The sequence below is a fragment of the Bufo gargarizans genome, chromosome 4 (genome assembly GCF_014858855.1).
Source record: "Bufo gargarizans isolate SCDJY-AF-19 chromosome 4, ASM1485885v1, whole genome shotgun sequence".
Taxonomy (NCBI): Eukaryota; Metazoa; Chordata; class Amphibia; order Anura; family Bufonidae; genus Bufo; species Bufo gargarizans.
The window spans coordinates 211,677,228-211,697,088 of NC_058083.1; the positions used below are offsets into that span (position 1 = coordinate 211,677,228).

Below are 19,861 nucleotides of genomic sequence, written 5' to 3' on the forward strand. Positions count from 1 at the left end.
CAAAATTTTTTTTTTGATCACTGCAGAATCTCTTTACAAGCGCTGCAGCGATAAAAAAAAATCAGTTTTTATATTTTTTATCAACCGCAGCGCCCTACGGTACTTCGCTAGCCTCCCATTTGTAAAACAGGCTTGCTTTTTTTCTTGGGTAGTCTCAGGGAATACCCCTAAATTTAGTAGCCTAAATGTCAAACAGGGGGTATTCTTCTGAAGAGGCCTACAGGCTTCTGACCCAGTCGGATGAGAAATTGGAACCCTCATTTGACGAATCTAGCGGGTCAGAATATGAACCTGTAGAAAGCAGTGGCAGTCTGAAACAAAGTTCGGACGAGGAGGTTGAGGTCCCTGATACCACCAGGCGTACCCGGCCCCGTGTTGCTAGACCACAGGTTGCGCAGGATCTGCTTCAAGGGCAGCAGAGTGGGGCTGGCGCTGTCGGATTACGTGGTGAGGCATACACCAGCAGCGCAGCCCTCCCTGGACCTAGTACCAGCACTGCCGTACAACATGGTGAAGTGGCGAGCACCAGAAGGACAGTTGAAGCTGGTACGGTGGCACGTGCAGTAGTTACCCCGTCGCAGCCACCGCACAGACTGGCCCGTAGACCCCCTAGAATCCCTGAGGTGCTGGCTAATCCTGATTGGCAGTCCCCAACTTCAGCCGCACCATTAGTTCCCCCTTTCACCGCCCAGTCTGGAGTTCGGGTTGAGACAGCTCAGATCGGTTCGGCCCTGGGATTTTTTGAGCTGTTCTTGACTGCGGAGCTCTTGGACTTAGTTGTGGCAGAAACAAACCAGTATGCCACTCAATTTATATCCGCCAACCTGGGAAGCTATTATGCCCAGCCTTTCCGGTGGAAACCAGTCCAAGTTTCCGAATTAAAAAAAATTCTGGGCCTTCTCCTCAACATGGGTCTAACCAAAAAGCATGAATTGCCGAACGGGAGCACAGAGGGCCCCCCCCGGTCAGACCTGCGAGAGGATGGATGGTGGTGCAGATATGCATTGGCCAACTGACTACATAGGATGTCTCTATAGTAGTTCAGTTTGTCCTCCATATCAGCGGGTGTAAAAAAGGCCCCCAGTTTGGACCGGTAGCGAGGGTCCAACAAGGTGGAGAGCCAGAAGTCATCCCTCTGGTGACAATTCGGCTGTCAATACCCAAGCAAGTGAGCATGCAGTGGGCCATTTGTACAAATGATTCGGAGGGAATCCCTGCCTCCATCTCTACTGCATGTTGCCACAGCGTGTCTGGGTCCTTTGCCTCATCGCCCTGTTGCTCCTCTGGCTAGTCCTGCTCCTCCTCTCCTGTCACCTGGGTAGAAAAACCACCCATTTCGCTACATATTGCTTGTGCTCCAATGTCCTCCACATGCGTTTTGAACGCATGTGATAAAAAACTGAATGTGGTACCCAGACCCAAACTTCTTCACTGAAGTTCAGGTTTGGGTTCAAGGTTGTGTAGATTGTATTATTTTCCCTTATAACATGGTTATAAGGGAAAATAATAGCATTCTAAATACAGAATGCTTAGTAAAATATGGCTGCAGGGGTTAAAAATAAAATAAAAAATAATTTAACTCACCTTAATCCACTTGTTCGCGCAGCCGGCATCTCTTCTGTCTTCATCTGTGAGGAAAAAGACCTGTGGTGACGTCACTGCGCTAATCACATGGTCCATCACCATGGTGATGGATCATGTGAATGACCATCTGATGACCGCAGTGACATCACCATAGGTCCTTTTCCTGTGCACAGCAAAGAGAGACAGAAGAGAAGCTGGGCTGCGCAAGCAAGTGGATTAAGGTGAGTTAAATTATATTTTATATTTTTTTAACCCCTCCAGCCCTAATTTACTTAGCATTCTGTATTAAGAATGCCATTATTTTCCCTTATAACCATGTTATAAGGGAAAATAATAATGATCGGGTCCCCATCCCGATTATCTCCTAGCAACCGTGCGTCAAAATCGCACCGCATCCGCACTTGCTTGAGAGGGCCCTTAGATTTTCATTTTGCTGCACAGACGTCTCACAATCATAAAGTGAGGTGACCCTCTTAATAACTGTGGTACATCTTAAATCAGTGGAAGATAGATTATGACCGCCATGTAATACACCGGTCTTAATAAATGTTCTCCTATGGGTACCTGCACACGATGAATATGTATATGCAGAAAGTCTGCAGCAAAACCACATTAAAAAACACATAAATCTGCACTATAAGGCTATATGCACAGAACAGTTGTGTGTTTTGCGGTCCACAAATTGCGGATCCGCAAAACACGGATGTCTTCCATGTGCGTTCCGCAATTTGCGGAACGGCAGGGACAGCCATTAATATAACTGCCTATTCTTGTCCGCAAAATGGACAAGAATGGGACAGGTTATACATTTTTTTGCGGACCACGAAACGGAGCAATGGATGCGGACAGTGAATGGGTCCGCATCCAAGCAGCAAATACTACGGCTCGGATGCGGATCAAAACAACGGTCGTGTGCATGTAGCATTAATCAAGATTTTGGTGCATTTTTGTGCGGTTTTTATTTAGTCTTTGGAGGGCATTTGATGCAAATTTCAACAGATCTTCCTTCCATTGATAAGAGTGAAATCCACATAAGGAAAATGCAACATTTCACATGCTGCTGATTTCTAAAGCCTCATGCACACGTCCGTGCGGGCCTGGAGCGCACGGAGCGCACTGTGTCATTGGTTGCTATGATGCCGTGCGCTTCGTGACGCCGCTGATGTACAGTAATACACTCTTATGATCTATACGAGTGTATTACTGTACAGAAGCGGCGGCACAAAGCGCACGGCATCATAGCAACCAATGACGCCATGCGTTCCTGCACTCAGCAGGACGGGATTTCATGGACCATGGTCCGTGAAAATCCACGTATGTCTGAATGAGGTCTAAGATGTATCAATGTTTGTCAGTCACAAGGTTATCATACTCACTTGTTAGGATGACTGTGACAGAGATGGCAATGTCCTGCATCAGGTAATGGTTATTTCCAAGAACTGTCTGTTTCTGGGGAGAAAGTACACGTAAGGCCACGATCAAACTTCAGTTATTTCCATCAGTTATTGTGAGCCAAAACCAGGTATGGGTCAAAAACAAAGAACAGGTTCAGATCTTTCCATTATATCTCATCTCTGAGTAGGCTTCATTACTGGTTTTACTTCCGTTTTGCGGATTCCACTTGCGGTCATTATGCAGAACCATTCATTTCAATGGTTATGCAAAAAAAAAAAAAAACTCTGTATGCATTCCGCTTCCGTATTTCCGTTCCGCTGAAAGATAAATCTTGTTCTATTATTGCCTGCAAATAATGATTTGTGGCTCCATTCAATGGGTCCTCCCAAAAAATTGAATGCATACGTATGTCTTCCGTATCCGTTTTTGCGGAACCATCTATTGAAAATGTAATGCCAGCCCAAATTTTTTATGTCCGTTTTTTTTCGCGGACTGTATTCATTGTCAATGGGGACAAAACTGAGCAGAAGGGAACGGAGTGCACCAGAGTGCATTCCGTTCTGTTTCATTGCGTTCCCATGACGCACACAAAAGTGCTGCAAGCAGTGTTTTTGAGTGCGTCCTGGGATTCGGAGCAAGACACGGATCCGTCATGACTCACAATGTAAGTCAACGGAGACAAATCAGTTTTCTCTGACAAAAAAGATGGTCACAGCAGGAACGGTGGACAGTTTAAAAAAAAAAAAAAAGGCTTAGATGAATTCTTAAAATAAAATAACATAGCCTATGTGTAGATATGTGGTTCTCACCTCACTTTTCTAAAATCATCAGCACCCATCCCTTGGCTGAACTCGATGGACATAGCTTTTTTCAACTGTATTAAAGATGCAACTACGTAACTATATTATTAAACGTATAATATACTCCACTGTGCCTTCATACATCTGTTTTTGTAAATTTTCCATAATGCTGCTAAAAATCCAACATGTAAAATACTTGAATGACTTATATTCATAGACTAATGTTTTCTTACCCAGAACAGAAGTGTCATGCAAATCAGCTGAATCAGGGTATAGGCAATGAGGTATTTGAACACACTTATAGCAGTAACGAATGTATTTCTTCCTTCTCTGTGAGAATAAAAAGTTAATTAGAAGAAGTTTAGCTCCAGAGGTGACCTCGCTATTAAATTAGGGACAGGAAATAATAACAGCTGTCTGTTTTTTTTTTGAGCTAAGTGGTCTATCTTCTAGCTAACTAATCTCTGTCTAACTGATACCCTCATTCCTTACATCTCTCAATATTCATCAATATTGGAAGGAGCAATAAGGAAGATATCAACTTTTTGTAAACTACATATCACCCAACGAAATAGTTGGAAATATACATCGAAGGCGTTGTGCCAAGTTTTTTTATTTTATTCCTTTACCCCTTAACATAGGAGATATTTGGGTTAATTACTGCAAAAAAGTTAACTTTTTATTGAGTGAAAAATTGTGATTTATTGTTAAAGCACATATTTCTTTATGTAAGCTTGACAAAGGCCTCATTGTGTTGGGCTGAAACGTTTCTTTGGGAATAAACAGGTCATCACATTTTCACCATATCTGGAGTGCTGCCTCATTTTCAGTTTTTTTAGGTATTCAATTTAGCTATATTTTGTACAGCATTTTTCTTTCTGTGTAAAATAACTTGTCAAAAATTTCCCAAGATGAATACCTTAGCAGAATAACATTAAAAAAAGTTACTTCGAAGGGGCTGGTAGCGTTTTGGTGCTGTGCAAGATTTTTGGGCAGTATGGTGCCATAGAAACAGTAATAGAAAAATAGACTGCCAAAATGTGTTCCAGTCTTTGGAAGTCTTGCGGCAGGCCCAGCCAGTAGATAAATTGCATAAATAGCATCCATTTTCAGGGTACAAGTGTAAGGTAATGGTTTTAGAAATGTTTTGTATTGAAACTTTTTGTAATAGTTAGAAAAAAAATGATAAGAAAGGAAACATTTTTTGCATAATGTTCACAATATATTATATCCATTATCTTAAGGTACAAATGAAATGTTTAAGGTGTCCTGTGAAAAATAATATGAAATACATATAGGTTGGCTAAGAAATTAAGCAATTATTTGCAGATAGGGCCATTGCTACACCTGGAAAATTGGCCTATTAAGGAAGGGGGATAAACACTCCAGAAATAGCAATATTATATAAGGTACATCTGAATAGAGATATAGAAATGGCAGTTTTAACATTTATAGACAGGAGGAAGGAGAAAGTAAATATATGTGGCCATAGGGAAATGAATGTACTTTGCTAGATTTTTTATTTTTTTTAATTGATGGATCTAAATCCTCCAACTCAGCAAATACAGGATAGATATGTAAATACAAGCATACTTTTGTAAAAAATGGTTTAGAGATGAAAGAAAAAACTGGCAATATTAAAAATGATTAAAAATCCATGGGTTAGTTGTAAGTTTTCTGTTAATATAACAGAAAGAACGTGGGATGACTGTTTAATTTGATATGTTATGTTTAGAGAGCAAAAAGAGGTTTAGGGTGGATCGTTATTAATGAGGGGGGAGAATAACCATTGGGTTGTAAGATACTGCACAATATTGGCACTATATAAAGATTATTATTATGTTGATTATAGACCATTAGTGCTAGTTATTATATGTAGTGTGTAGAGTTTTCAACTTTTTTACTCTTTATTTACCCACATTTTCAAGTCATACCCAATCCAGTAGAAAATCTAATTTACGTTTAAAGCCCTACAATTCCAACCACCCTACCCTTTTATGTGAAAGAAAAACAGTATAAAATAATGATTAGCCGTTTAGCTACGTCTGTTTGCACAATTCCAAAAGTTTATCAAATTATGGCATTCACGAATATCAGGAATCCTTGGTGCCAGACATCTTTAAATTATCAACAATTAGACTACAAAAAACGTAGTGGATGAGGTGACTATGTTCTTTTCTGTAACCCCTTATTAACTCCTAAAAGGCTTCAATGTGACTCTCAGATGCTGCAATCAGCACTGAACCTGGCATCTAAGGGGCTCAATGACGGGGGACGCCACAATCACAGTCCCCCGTCTTTGCGCCCGCTACATACAATGGAATGCATTTCATGACAAAGTATTTTGCAACAACTCAAATTTATTGTCGAAGTTCGGAGAAGCAGCCAAATCGAATATTTGAAAAGTTTGCTCATCTCTAGATATATTGATTGAAATGAATAGAAAAAGGTGTCCGGGTTCTTTCCTCCACCTTTAACATCTTTTAAAAATATATAAATCATTGATAATTACTTCTTTTTGTATAACCCATTTCTTAGTACCTTATAATTTCCATTTAAAGGGAGTTTAAAAATACTATTTTTCCTATTGTTTTCAGTATAGCATGTTTTAACTGTAAATAAGAATTTATCACCATCCTTTAAACTAAATTCTAACCTCTCCTTCTTTTACCACCTCATTAATGTATGTCTTTCCTTAGTTAGGCAGTCCATTAGTGATACTTTTTATATCTAGTGTGTAGAGTGACAGTAACTTACTTTAGTAGTTTGGGCACACATTGAATGTTTGGGATGTTGGATGTAAAGGGTGAAGCCACTGATGCTTCCAAGTTTGATAAAGATATTCCTGCATGAGCAGCTTTGAGGGCCTAGAAATAGGAACACAATTTGTGTAAAGACAGTTGTACAGAGAGAAAAAAAAAAATGCTTAAAATTGTTGCAATATAACAAACCATTAAAGGGCTTCTGTCACCCCACTAAAGTGATATTTTTTTTTTGGGCTAGTGAAATTAGTTATATTGCGATATATCACAATATAATTGTGTTACTTACTTTGATCCAGCAGTTTCTTCAAAAAACAAAGTTTTATCATATGTAAATTCGGTCTCTAACAGCAAGTAGGGCGGCTACTTGCTGCTAGCTGCTGCAGAAATCCGCCCCCTCGTCGTGTTGATTGACAGGGCCAGCCGGGATCTCCTCCTCCGGCCAGCCCTGTCGGCATTTCAAAAATCGCGCGCCTCTGTTGATTCGGCGCAGGCGCTCTGAGATGAGGAGGCTCGTCTCCTCAGCACTCCCTCAGTGCGCCTGCGCCGATGACGTCTTCTATTTCGGTGATGTCATCGGCGCAGGCGCACTGAGGGAGTGCTGAGGAGACGAGCCTCCTCATCTCAGAGCGCCTGCGCCGAATCAACAGAGGCGCGCGATTTTTGAAATGCCGACAGGGCTGGCCGGAGGAGGAGATCCCGGCTGGCCCTGTCAATCAACACGACGAGAGGGCGGATTTCTGCAGCAGCTAGCAGCAAGTAGCCGCCCTACTTGCTGTTAGAGACCGAATTTACATATGATAAAACTTCGTTTTTTGAAGAAACTGCTGGATCAAAGTAAGTAACACAATTATATTGTGATATATCGCAATATAACTAATTTCACTAGCCCAAAAAAAAAAAAAAAACACTTTAGTGGGGTGACAGAAGCCCTTTAATATTAACTTTGGAAAAAAAAATGTTTTATTTTTTTGTCATATGCAATTTTTTTTTTTTATTGTTATACCTGATGTATTGAATTTCTAATGCAATTTGTATAAGATTTGCTACATTCTCATGGAGCCCTGACCCCGGGGCTCCATAGGAACTACAGTTGCAAAAGCCAGATAGACAAGAACTTTCAGTGTGAAGGATTAAATGCCTGCAATAGGCGTTATTGTCAATTGCAGACATTAGCCCCAGGTGCCTGCTGTTCTGTGATTAATGTGTAGCTGTCAGTTCAGGTAATTTTTTTAGAATAAGATGCTATGTGGGTGTGAGAATTAACACTATTTACGACCATTATATGACTTACATACATACGAACTACATACTAAAATGCCTTACCCCACAATCATTTGCTCCATCTCCACACATACCAATGTAATAGCTAAAAGAAAACAACAGAAAAAAATGAAATAAACTGGTAAAACATACATACTAGTGTTCTTTTCTTACAGAACCCAGTTGGTTCAAGATTTGAAATTTAGGAAGGAAACATTAGAATGAGAAAGGCCTTAGAAGGCAGGATTTTGGATAGTTTTGTGATTTTGGGAACAAGCTAACATATTTGTTTTGGGCCAACATCACTATTTTTTTTCCTTGTCAAACACCAATTGCTAGTAATTGTAGTTTAGCTAGTATTAAATCAGATCATTGTCAATGTTACAATCAGTGGGTGGGGAACCACTGTGTTTGCCAACTGGTTTGACTTTGGGCTAAACCTAAAGAGTGTATCCTGGCAGTTCCCTGGAATTCACCCTGTAACCCTTATACAGGGATCTGGACTTGGTTGAAGAGTGAGCCATGCAGCCACAATCCTCCTGCAATTGATAGCAGTGCGGGGCACCAAGGGATCAGGCAAAACTCATAGTCAGTAACAGGCCAAGGCCAGGGCAGGCAGAATGCATGCAGATTGTAAGAATTTGAGAATCAAGCAGAAGCTGATACATAGGAAAACAAGCAGACATGGCACCTTTGCAGGATCTACATGTAGCAAGCTAGTAAACCTATTGCTCAGGCAGAGAGTTGGATAAACAGCACAGCATATTTGGCAGAGCTGATTAATACATTAGAAGCAGCTGCACACAAAACGCTTGAAATACTGCAGAAGGAGGGGAAGTTCAGAGAAGAATACCTACAGTAGACATAGGATATTGGCAACCCAACCTCTCCCAGATCGTTGGAACTGTGACACACACAGGGTGACTGGGGCAGCACCTATGCCCACCACCTGCCAGAGCCAGATGACAGCGGGCAAGAGGCGCCAGCATAACAATCAAATCATCTTTGTAATTTTCAGAATAAGATTAAAAAAGAAACCAAATCAGTATAGTTAATTGTGGAATAAACATGAACATAAGATTTTAGTTATTTAACTCACTCGCTTTTTTGGAAATCTTTTATAATATCAATTTTTTGCTTCGGGGTCATTCTGCCAAAAATAGTTCCGTTAAGAAGAATCTGCAACACAAACTCTATTTTAGTTAAAAAATAATTGAAAATTGAAGTATATAGTCACAGTTTGCATATTATCATTTCAGGAAGAATATCTAATTAGCTTTAGAACTTTGACAGTACAAGCTCTGCCCGCAGTCTGCCTGCCACAAAGAATTTGTTCTTTGTTACATACTGTGTCCATAATATTTGTGAAGAACACCATCTTCTTCAGGCCTACTGTGTCTGCCAAGGGGCCAGCAACCCCAGGGTAATCATATTAAAACTTTACTTTTAATGTCCTTATTTTTAAAAAGGGAAAGTATTGCTCAAAGCAATGACAAAATGCAGCAAATAAAGTAGTGCTGTCTACTCAACTGTGCTCTGTAGTAATCAGATCGGTCTTACCAATCCTATTGACACACAGTGGTAAGGGATACTCCAGTATGCAGAGGGATGCAGCAGGCCGTCACAATTTGGTTCCCTTGAGTAGGCAGCAGGATGCGTCTGTAAATATCCCTACTTGGCAGAGTCTGAACTGTAATTCCAGCCAAGTGGAGCACCCGCCCGGAAAAGGGAGACCCCTCTGGACAGTCCCTCTCTGGTTTGGTGACCCTCCACTCAACCCTAACACAGGCGATACCGCTCCTGCCATACAGATTTGACAGAAAGTGAAGCAAAGTCATCCCTATGTGTTATGACAGAGCTGTGTCACCCAGTCTCCTCAAGTGACATAGAGAAACAAAGTAATTGATGCTATCTGCATGTGGCAATTTGGCGCGCAATAGTAGTGTATGGCATCCCTGATTTCCTGCCATTTCTGCGAATTTAAATGGTCTGGGAGGGAGTGTGTCTCTCCCACCTACCTAGAAATAAATGACAGGTACCTTGACCAATAATATGTTGGTCCCATCCCCATGTTGTGCATAGTGCAATAGATAGATACCTCTCAAGGAAGGCAAATAGATATAGATAAAAAATACAGTGTGCTCCAGCAACCAATATGGAGTGGTGCACACCGCCATCAGTTGTTTAAACCAAGTGATGGGCAGTCTAATCGTCTGAGGCCTACATGTATGGCCTGGCAAGAACAACTTGTGACTTGAAAAGCTCGCTATAAGGGCATCACCCCCGTCACTAGGGGTGTGCAGGGAAGAATACCATAAAATACAATCTCTGAATCCTCAGGGATTCTCACCAAGAACACCCCCACCAGGTGGCGCTGTCCTCTCTGCCCGTAATGCTTAGGAGTTCATGGAGGACCGCCTCTTACGATGATGTGTTGGGGAGAGTGCTCCATTTGATGATGGAAGGTGTGCCATGTATTATAACTGACACATCCCCATGTGATACGGGACATTGCGACATGCAGGGAAGATCACATGGAGAATCCTGTGGGAGGCAGGGCAGAAATCATTGTTGCGTCACATAGTAGGGCTGGACAAGATCCACCCACATGATGACAAGGTGGGAGCTGACACTGCCCATTAGCAAACCAGGCTGAGACAAACACAAACGTCCCACTGCGGGATTAGGAAAGCGGGGGTGTGATCATCTGTCAAACATGTTCACAGTGTTGAGCAGGCAATGGTGTTGGATGATAGTACAACAGTGAGTGCTCTCCCATGTAGAACACTCATCGGGGGAATATGTGGAAGTTAGGTACGGTAACCTACCACAATAGATATATTGGAAGGAGTGTAACTGCATGGGGAAGAAAAGGGTGAGAAGCATGGACAATCCTGGACGGACATGACGCTGTACCTATTGGGTGATAATGATCACCCCCAGGCATAAAATAAAGTTATTTATTGCCAGTTTGTTAATGATCTATCTGACACTTATTAAACTGCATCAGCATAAAAATATGAGAAAATCCTGTTAAGCTTTTAAAGTGACAGTCTGTCTGTCAATCACAGTCACCTTTTTCCTATGCAGTCATGGCTTCAAGATTAGACACTGTATATAGGAATGGGAAAGGAAGTAGCAATGCATCAATCATTTATTTCCTCTTGTCCAGAAAAAAATTGACTTCTCAGTGACATGGTTTTAAGTGATATGCATAGATTTCACTGTTCTATTGAATTCCTTTTTTACCTCAAGTTATTGATCCTACCATTTGAAATAAAAAACAAAATGAATACTTACATCAGGTATCATGTCAGGGAAATGTTTCTTGATAACTTCATATGAATTCCCAGTCATCGCATAATTATATTTTCCTGCAGTTGCATTTAATCCCCAAGTAATATCAGAGGCTGTGGTTGCAATACGTTTCATGGATTCCTGAAAGACAGGCATTCATTTACATTTTTCACTAGTGTAGCATATACGTCCTTCTGGAGACGTTCACAGACCTCTAACATTTTCACTTGTATGGCGATCATGGTTGCCAAGGATTTACCTAGACATCTGTTTCTGCAACTTACATAACGGAGACACATGAGGCAGAGATAGTTCACTACACAAATTAATACTTAAAGGGGTTCTCCAGGAATTTAAAAAAATTAAATACTTAAATATTATTTTATAATAAACATATCCACAAATACCTTTCATTATTTAGAATGGCTTGATTTGTCTAGGAAGCAATCATTAGGAGAAATAAAATGGCCGCCGTCCTATCAGTGCACACAAAACTTGTCCTTATCACACAGGAGGACAAGTTACTTTACCACTATGGCCATAGTGCTGCTTCATCCTCTCTGCTCTGTTTGTCAAAAATCATGATCCTGAATGCAGGTGAATCTCTGTGGGAATGGAGATCATGAGGAGACATGAGAGGAGGGTGAGGTGTGGTTAATGAGTAGCACTTGTTTACAGTCTCCATTACCACAGTCTGTCCTGTCCGTCCTCTCTGTACTTCATGTCTCCTCATAAACTAAATTCCCCAGAGATTCAGCTAAAGTTCTTATCATCTGTATTCAGGATCATAACCCCTGACAAGTAGGAGAAGAGGATGAGGCAGCTCTTTACCTCAGTGTTGTGAAGTAACTTGCCCTCATGTGTGATCAGGACAGGTTTTGTGTGAACTAATGGCACAGCGGCCATTTTGCTTCCCCTGATGATTGCTCCCCAGACAAAACGAGCCATTATAAATAATGAAAGGTATTTGAGAATATATTTATAATAAAGTAATATTTAAGTATTTTCATTTTCTTAATTCCTGGAGAACCCCTTTAACGTGTATTGACATGGTTTGCAAAAAAATAAATAAAAAAATGGACAATTTGAAAATGCCTTGAGGCAGATATATCAAACTTTGTATGACACTTTTAATATAAAATTTTTTTTGCAAATTATGGTGGATGCCATATTTGCACTTTTCTCGCCACTTTTTAAAAGTAACCAGAACAATGAGAGGAGACATGGTCTCCTGCAGCCTGACAGATTTGATATCAGTTTACACCAGAATCTGGCATAAATTATGGTTCAAATCCATGCCAGACCATAGCTGGTGAAGATTTACATTTCTAATACACAAACTGCCTTAAAAATTTCTGCATTTATTAAGAGCACTGTGCCTATTAATGCATTTGGTGCATATCTGTCCTGATGCAATGTATATTACACCACAGAAACTCATACAAAATTCTATTTTTTGATGCTTTAAACATCTGGAAGGTTGTCTTCAGACATTATTTGCAGCTTAGCTGAGCTACTATAATGCAAATCAAATTACTATTGTTCCACATAACCCTAAAATATTCCATATTAAAATAATAGCTGATAAGGTAGATGCTTTTTATGAAAAAGCATGTTCTTTGTACTAAAAAATTGTGAATATTGATTTCACTGCTGACAATCCATTTAAATAAACAGCATAGTTTAGGAAAATGATCCACCTTCATAGTTTTTTAAAGGCAGAAATTCCTTCTTTTTAAAGCAGAGGTAGAAGTTGTTGTGAGTTTCCCCAACACACCCTCATGCAACACTTACATTTTGTGTCTGTGACTTGTCCCTGTGGCTTTCCACTGACTGGCTTGTAAATGACGCTGGCCTTTCTCCATAGGGTTCACAGGCTTCCAGCATGAGTAACCTGGAAGCATCAGGTACCATACCAGAGCTCAGTCCCACCGTACAAGCCGTTTGAAGGTTGTCACCTTTAAAAAAATTTTTTTTAATTGAATGCACCTCCCTTTTATTTAGATCCTGCAATAGTCATGTCTATAATAATATAAAGTAGTACTAGCCTAGCAAGGTTAACTCAATTCTTAAACCTCCATCTCCATATTGTTGTCTTTACTTCATTTATTACTATTTGCTGTGAAAACTAGAATTCTCAGTATTGAGCTGAGTACATCTGGCATGCGCTTGTCAGATCCGTACTTATAAGCTTATCAGTAAGGCCAGTGCTGAATGACTTAAGGCCCCTTTCAGACGAGTGTGTGTCACGCTGCGAGTCCGCAGTGCAGCTCCCGGCCTGAACTCCTAGCACTTCCGGGGTCTCATAGCATTATATTGATTTATGATACTATGTAACCCTCACAGTTTTGGAATGTATTGGATTACACTGACATAATGTTGTCATTGTTATCTAATACATTTAAGAACTGTAAGGGTTACATAGCATCACACATCAATATAATGCTATGTGACCCCTGCACCAGGCCCATTTTTGTTTTGCATTTTCATTTTTTTTCCTCCCCACCAAGTCTAAAACCTAAGGCCAGATCTGCAGCATTGAAAATGTGTGTGTGTGTTGTCTATTGGCATTATAGTGATTGGCTGGCTGGAATGCGTCATCGGGTGCTATATGACGAGTGTTATGCTCATTCGAAGTCAGGGAGAGCTGAGCATAGGAAAGGACAGACAGTGTAGGTAGTGTACTTGAATATTATTTCTGTACAAAAATGTTTCAGAGACCCAAAAGTCCTTTTAAGGACTATTGTGTGTGACAGCAGCAATATATATTTTTAGAGCATCCTGTGCAAAATACCGTGTAATAGGCCGCTGCGGACAGTAAAATTATTTGCACCACATCTCCTGTGTAAATTGTGCGCATCCCTAAAACATTAGTGACATCCAGTGCACTTTTTCCATATTATAGTGACCTCTGCAGACAGTTAAATTATCTGTGCCACATCTCTTGTTTAAAGTGTGCGCATCCCTAAAATATCTGTGACATCCAGTGTACTTTTTCCGTAGAAGGTGTCTGCTTCTGACAGTGATCTGACCAGGCCCACATCTTCTGTGTAACGTGTGCGCTTCCCAAAAATTTCTGTGACATAAAATTTAATTTTTCACTAGACAGTGTGCTCTTCTGACAGTCGGGAGTGGGTAATCTGCACGCCCCGGCTTGCTTTCTTTGGATGTGGTAGCCATTTCTCAGGCTCCCTCTCCGGAATCGAACACTGATTCCCTGTTACCCGTGGTCACCATGTTAGGCGCATAAAAGAACATCGAAAGTAGATAGGGCAGACATCCAAATGGATCATCGACGTCACAGTGATGTGCGATCAGGCAGAAGTTATCTAGAGTCAACAAAGCAGCAGCAGGCACTCGCTCATAATGTTTGTGATGGTCAGCTCACCTGCAGGCCCTCGCTCATAATGTTTGCGATGTCAGGACCTCAATAATAATTTTTTCGATGGTCAGCTAAGCAGCATGTACTCTCCTATAAGAGTCTGGTCAACACAATCCTCATCGCCGGGGGTCACGTAACTAATTAGCACGGAGAAGTCTCGTTGGTTATTGGAATTAACCAGACAAATCGCTCCACCAACTCAGAATGGTCATGCACCACCACCCACAGAATCGAGAAAGAGCTATCAATCTGCCAATCCTTTCCATGTCCGGGCCAGGTGAGGTTTGCCGTCTTGAGTCAAATTAAGCCGCAGGCTCCACTTCTGGTGGTGCCCTTCCGTCAATTAGTTTCCGTCAAAGTTTTAGCTTTGCAACAATACTCCCCTCGGAACCCAAACACTTTGGTTTCCCGGAAGCTGCCCTGCGGATCATGGGAATAACACCGCCGGATCGCCTGTCGGATCGTCTTTGAACCTCTGACTTTAGTTGTTGATTAATGAAAACATTCTTGGCAAATGCTTTCACTGTGGTCCGTCTTGCACCAGTCCACAAATTTTCCTTCTAGTGGCATAATACGGATGCCACCGGCCATCCCTCTTAATCGCCACCGGCCGTCTCTCTTAATCATGGCTCCAGTTCCAAAAATCAGCAACATTTTTGGCTGAACTTGCACTTTAAATACAATAAATATACAGGAAAGAATGTTTCCTAACAATTTTTCCTCTAAAATCGATTTAATCTTCGGTTTTGCGCGTATTATTGTCAGTCTGTAAAATTGACATACTAATCGGACAACATTGTTCTCAGCAGCTATCTGGGAGTCCAAGATGCATCAAGACATCCTCCCCATGCTGTTCCTGAATGATTTTGGTGGTGTTTCCATCAATTTCTGAAATTTTCCTATGAACCAGGCACCCTCCCCTCTTCAGAGCAGGGGGTACCTGGTTTAGTGCTCGGTTATCCCATTGACTTCCATTATACTCGGGTGCTCAGTCGAGCACCCGAGCATCCCGATGTGTTCGGCCCGAGCCCTCGATCAACACTAAATGCAATATCTCATATATGACAATATATTCTTAACCTAATTATCCTATCTCACTCTTACCTGTGACCATAATTGTTCTTATGTTTGCAGATTTAAGTTCATGAAGAACTGGTTTTGTTTCAGACTTGAGTCTATTTGCCAGGATCAGAAAACCAAGAAACTGAAGTTCATTCTCCACTTCCTCTCTGGGGAAAAAAAAGGGTTTTAAATGGATTGTCCAAGCTTTACTAGGTGATGGTCTGTCTTGAGAATCGACCATCACTAGATGATCAGCCTGCCGAATTCCAGCAATAGAGCTGCAACCTAACAGGTGATCAGCGGAGATGTGTCTTTTTGGACCTTCATCGATCATCTAGTGATGGTCTACCATAAGAATAGTCTATCATTCAGTAAAGCCTGGACAACTTCTTTAAAATCAGCAAACAGCAAAGATGGCTGAGATTATTGATTAACGATTCAGAAATACTAATAAATTCCAGAGCGCTACATACAGTGGGATGCAAAAGTTTGGGCAACCTTGTTAATAGTCATGATTTTCCTGTATAAATCGTTGGTTGTTACGATAAAAAATGTCAGTTAAATATATCATATAGGAGACACACACAGTGATATTTGAGAAGTGAAATGAAGTTTATTGGATTTGCAGAAAGTGTGCTATAATTGTTTAAACAAAATTAGGCAGGTGCATAAATTTGGGCACCACAAATGTCATTTTATTGATTCCAAAACCTTTAGAACTAACTATTGGAACTCAAATTGGCTTGGTAAGCTCAGTGACCCCTGACCTACATACACAGGTGAATCCAATTATGAGAAAGAGTATTTAAGGGGGTCAATTGTAAGTTTCCCTCCTCTTTTAATTTTCTCTGAAGAGTAGCAACATGGGGGTCTCAAAACAACTCTCAAATGACCTGAAGACAAAGATTGTTCACCATCATGGTTTAGGGGAAGGATACAGAAAGCTGTCTCAGAGATTTCAGCTGTCTGTTTCCACAGTTAGGAACATATTGAGGAAATGGAAGACCACAGGCTCAGTTCAAGGTAAGGCTCGAAGTGGCAGACCAAGAAAAATCTTGGCTAGACGGAAGCGACGAATGGTGAGAACAGTCAGAGTCAACCCACAGACCAGCACCAAAGACCTACAACATCATCTTGCTGCAGATGGAGTCACTGTGCATTGTTCAACCATTCGGCACACTTTACACAAGGAGATGCTGTATGCGAGAGTGATGCAGAGGAAGCCTTTTCTCCGCCCACAGCACAAAAAGTGCTGCTTGAGGTGGGCTAAAGCACATTTGGACAAGCCCGCTTCATTTTGGAATAAGGTGCTGTGGACTGATGAAACTAAAATTGAGTTATATGGCCATAACAAGGGGCGTTATGCATGGAGGAAAAAGAACACAGCATTCCAAGAAAAACACCTGCTACCTACAGTAAAATATGGTGGTGGTTCCATCATGCTGTGGGGCTGTGTGGCCAGTGCAGGGACTGGGAATCTTGTCAAAGTTAAGGGACGCATGGATTCCACTCAGTATCAGCAGATTCTGGAGACCAATGTCCAGGAATCTGTGACAAAGCTGAATAATTAAACACTGCTCAAAATCCAATAAGGCATTTATGCAGAGGAACAAGTACAACGTTCTGGAATGGCCATCTCAGTGCCCAGACCTGAATATAATTGAAAATCTGTGGTGTGACTTAAAGAGAGCTCGGAAGCCATCAAACCTGAATGAACTAAAGATGTTTTGAAAAGAGGAATGGTCCAAAATACCTTCAACCAGAATCCAGACTCTCATTGGAATCTACAGGAAGCGTTTAGAGGCTGTAATTTCTGCAAAAGCAGGATCTACTAAATATTGATTTCATTTCTTTTTTGTGGTGCCCAAATTTATGCACCTGCCTAATTTTGTTTAAACAATTATAGCACACTTTCTGTAAATCCAATAAACTTCATTTCACTTCTCAAATATCACTGTGTCTGTTTCCTATATGATATATTTAACTGACATTTTTTATCGTAACAACCAACGATTTATACAGGAAAATCATGATGATTAACAAGGTTGCCTAAACTTTTGCATTCCACTGTACATACAACACTGTCAAAATTAGCAGGCCCTTTGTCTATGGGCTTTTTCAGGCATTTTCCCATACCCTCCCATATGATGCCAGATAAAATTTGTTGATGTAATTTGTAGTTTGTGAAGACTTGTGTTAGCAAGCCATCTTATTGTATTGAATTTGTCTCATGCCAAATTAGCCTCCTTAACTGAATTCCATCTAAGGTAAGGGTAGACACATCTGTACCTCATACAAGCCCAATTTACCAATATATAACATTGTTATAGCAGTATTGGTTGCAGAACATTTGGGTGTAGTGATGGTCAAGAACTGCACTTGCCTGTATGCTAAAAAACTCCTTTACTGGGGAAATGTGTCTGCTGTATTCTTTGATTGCTTCTTTTAGCCAATGTGGTACAATATTTTAGTGCTGTTTTGGCTAAAAGAATAGACATACCCTGTTAACATGGTGCAGCGGTAAGAACCATTAATAGGTTGCCCAGGTTTTTTTCTTTATATAAGTTTTCCATGTCTCCCTCAGTCGGTGGCACCCTACTCACCTTCTCCAAGCGGCTCAATAACAGCTCCCTGGCTTTTTTCACTGGTCTACCAGACTCTGTCTGTCAACTTCTTTAAGATTGGGTCACATGTTCTGCTGAAGCCAATGACTAGAATGTCATTGGCTGCAGCTCCGCACATGACCTCGTTTGTGCAGAAATTGACAGATACTGACCAGAAAAACAGTGAAGTGAACCCAGGAGCCATACCTTAAACGTAGTGAGCAGCAGGTGAGTATGGACTTTGTCACACATATTGCTGGCTGGGGCCAAATCTAGAAAAAAATAAAAAAAAAACCTGGACAACCTCTATAAGCATACAGTCATTAAAATATATTCTTACCTAATGAGGAACAGTTTTCTATAATGTTGGGTTTACAAGTTGTTTTAAAAAAAATATATACATAAAAAAGCATGTGTTCAATCAATGTGATAATTGCCTATGCAGTTTTTGCAGGTGAAACACATGGATTAAACATGTTTAACCGGTCCAAAAAAAAACGATCACTTTAAAAACACATATTTTTATTTTGTTTTTTGCAATACTTTTTGGTGCATTTTTTTAAAAATCTATATGCAATACCAAATAGCTATGGCGTGACATGAACTGAATGTAAAGTGTATACTTATACAAAGAAGAAATAACTTGAAAAAATACCTGAGATGATTCACAGTGAACTGTATTTGATGGAATGTAGTGTATTTTGTCATACCATTCAAGGAGCTAAAAAAACATGTTCTTGCTTATTCAAATAACTATCTTTCTAAAGGTCCATTTACACGACCATATTTTTCTGTCCGCATTAGATTCAGACACATTAATTTCAATGGAGCCGCAAAAGATGTGGACAGCACACCATGTGCTTTCTGCAACTGCACTTTGTTCCGCTGCCCTGCAAAAAAGATAGAACATGTCCTATAGTTGTCCATGTTTACGGACAAGAATAGGCATTTCTATCATGTTAAAGGACGTTCTGATGCAAAAAATGTGGAACGCACACAGCCTGTATGCGGATCCACAATTTGCTGTCTGCAAAAACAGATATGGCCGTGTGAATGAGCCCTTACCTTGTAGATCTATATCTAACGTAGAATGTTAAAAAGCAAAGGCTTATAATTAACCTGTCAGATGATTTCTCTGCCCTGTTTGAGAGCATTTAAACCAAACCTCACGATTATCAGTTATTAAAAAATGTATTGATATTTCATGCAACTCACTGTTCAAATCAATCTTGAATCTATTCTAGTTTGTTTGCACTGGAAGTTAACAGTTCATAGTAGAATTGGGAAATGATGTGCACTCAGCCATTAAAACAAAAAAAAAGAAAATCTGTTCCTGCAGCATCTGATTACCAGTTCTCTACTAGTGTTGAGCGCGAATATTCTAATCACAAATTTTTATCAGCACTTTGAGAATTCACAAAGTTTTAGAATATAGTGCTATATGTTCGTAATTGTCAATATTCTAGATTATTATTTTTTTTATCACATAGATAAACCTATAATCTTTTTTTCATTCAGCTTCTCTTTATCCTTATTATGTTCTCATCCATACCTTCTTTTTTATAGTTATTATTTTGCCTATCATTAATAAACTTCCATTATAAGTATTTTCCTACCTATCATTAATATTTGTTTTATAGATGCTATATTATTTATAGTAATAGTAACAGCATCAAGCAGCTGATCAGAGAAGGTGCCTAGAGCTGGACCAGT

The 19,861-nt window shown here is 40.3% G+C and overlaps 1 protein-coding gene across 5 annotated transcripts in view; it reads right to left on the reverse strand.

The window, feature by feature from the left end:
* LOC122934435 (probable cation-transporting ATPase 13A5) overlaps positions 1-19,861 on the reverse strand; it is a 246,680-nt gene that overhangs the window by 60,583 nt on the left and 166,236 nt on the right. For 4 of the 5 annotated variants that reach the window (XM_044289895.1, XM_044289893.1, XM_044289892.1 and 1 more), the window contains 8 exons: positions 15,588-15,712; positions 12,896-13,059; positions 11,105-11,242; positions 8,904-8,983; positions 7,868-7,910; positions 6,537-6,646; positions 4,013-4,109; positions 2,961-3,033 (listed from right to left, as the gene is read on the reverse strand). In XM_044289895.1, coding sequence (XP_044145830.1) covers positions 2,961-3,033; positions 4,013-4,109; positions 6,537-6,646; positions 7,868-7,910; positions 8,904-8,983; positions 11,105-11,242; positions 12,896-13,059; positions 15,588-15,712 — 830 coding nt within the window. The remainder of the gene's footprint in view (positions 1-2,960; positions 3,034-4,012; positions 4,110-6,536; positions 6,647-7,867; positions 7,911-8,903; positions 8,984-11,104; positions 11,243-12,895; positions 13,060-15,587; positions 15,713-19,861) is intronic. The other variant, XM_044289894.1, reaches the window with a different exon arrangement.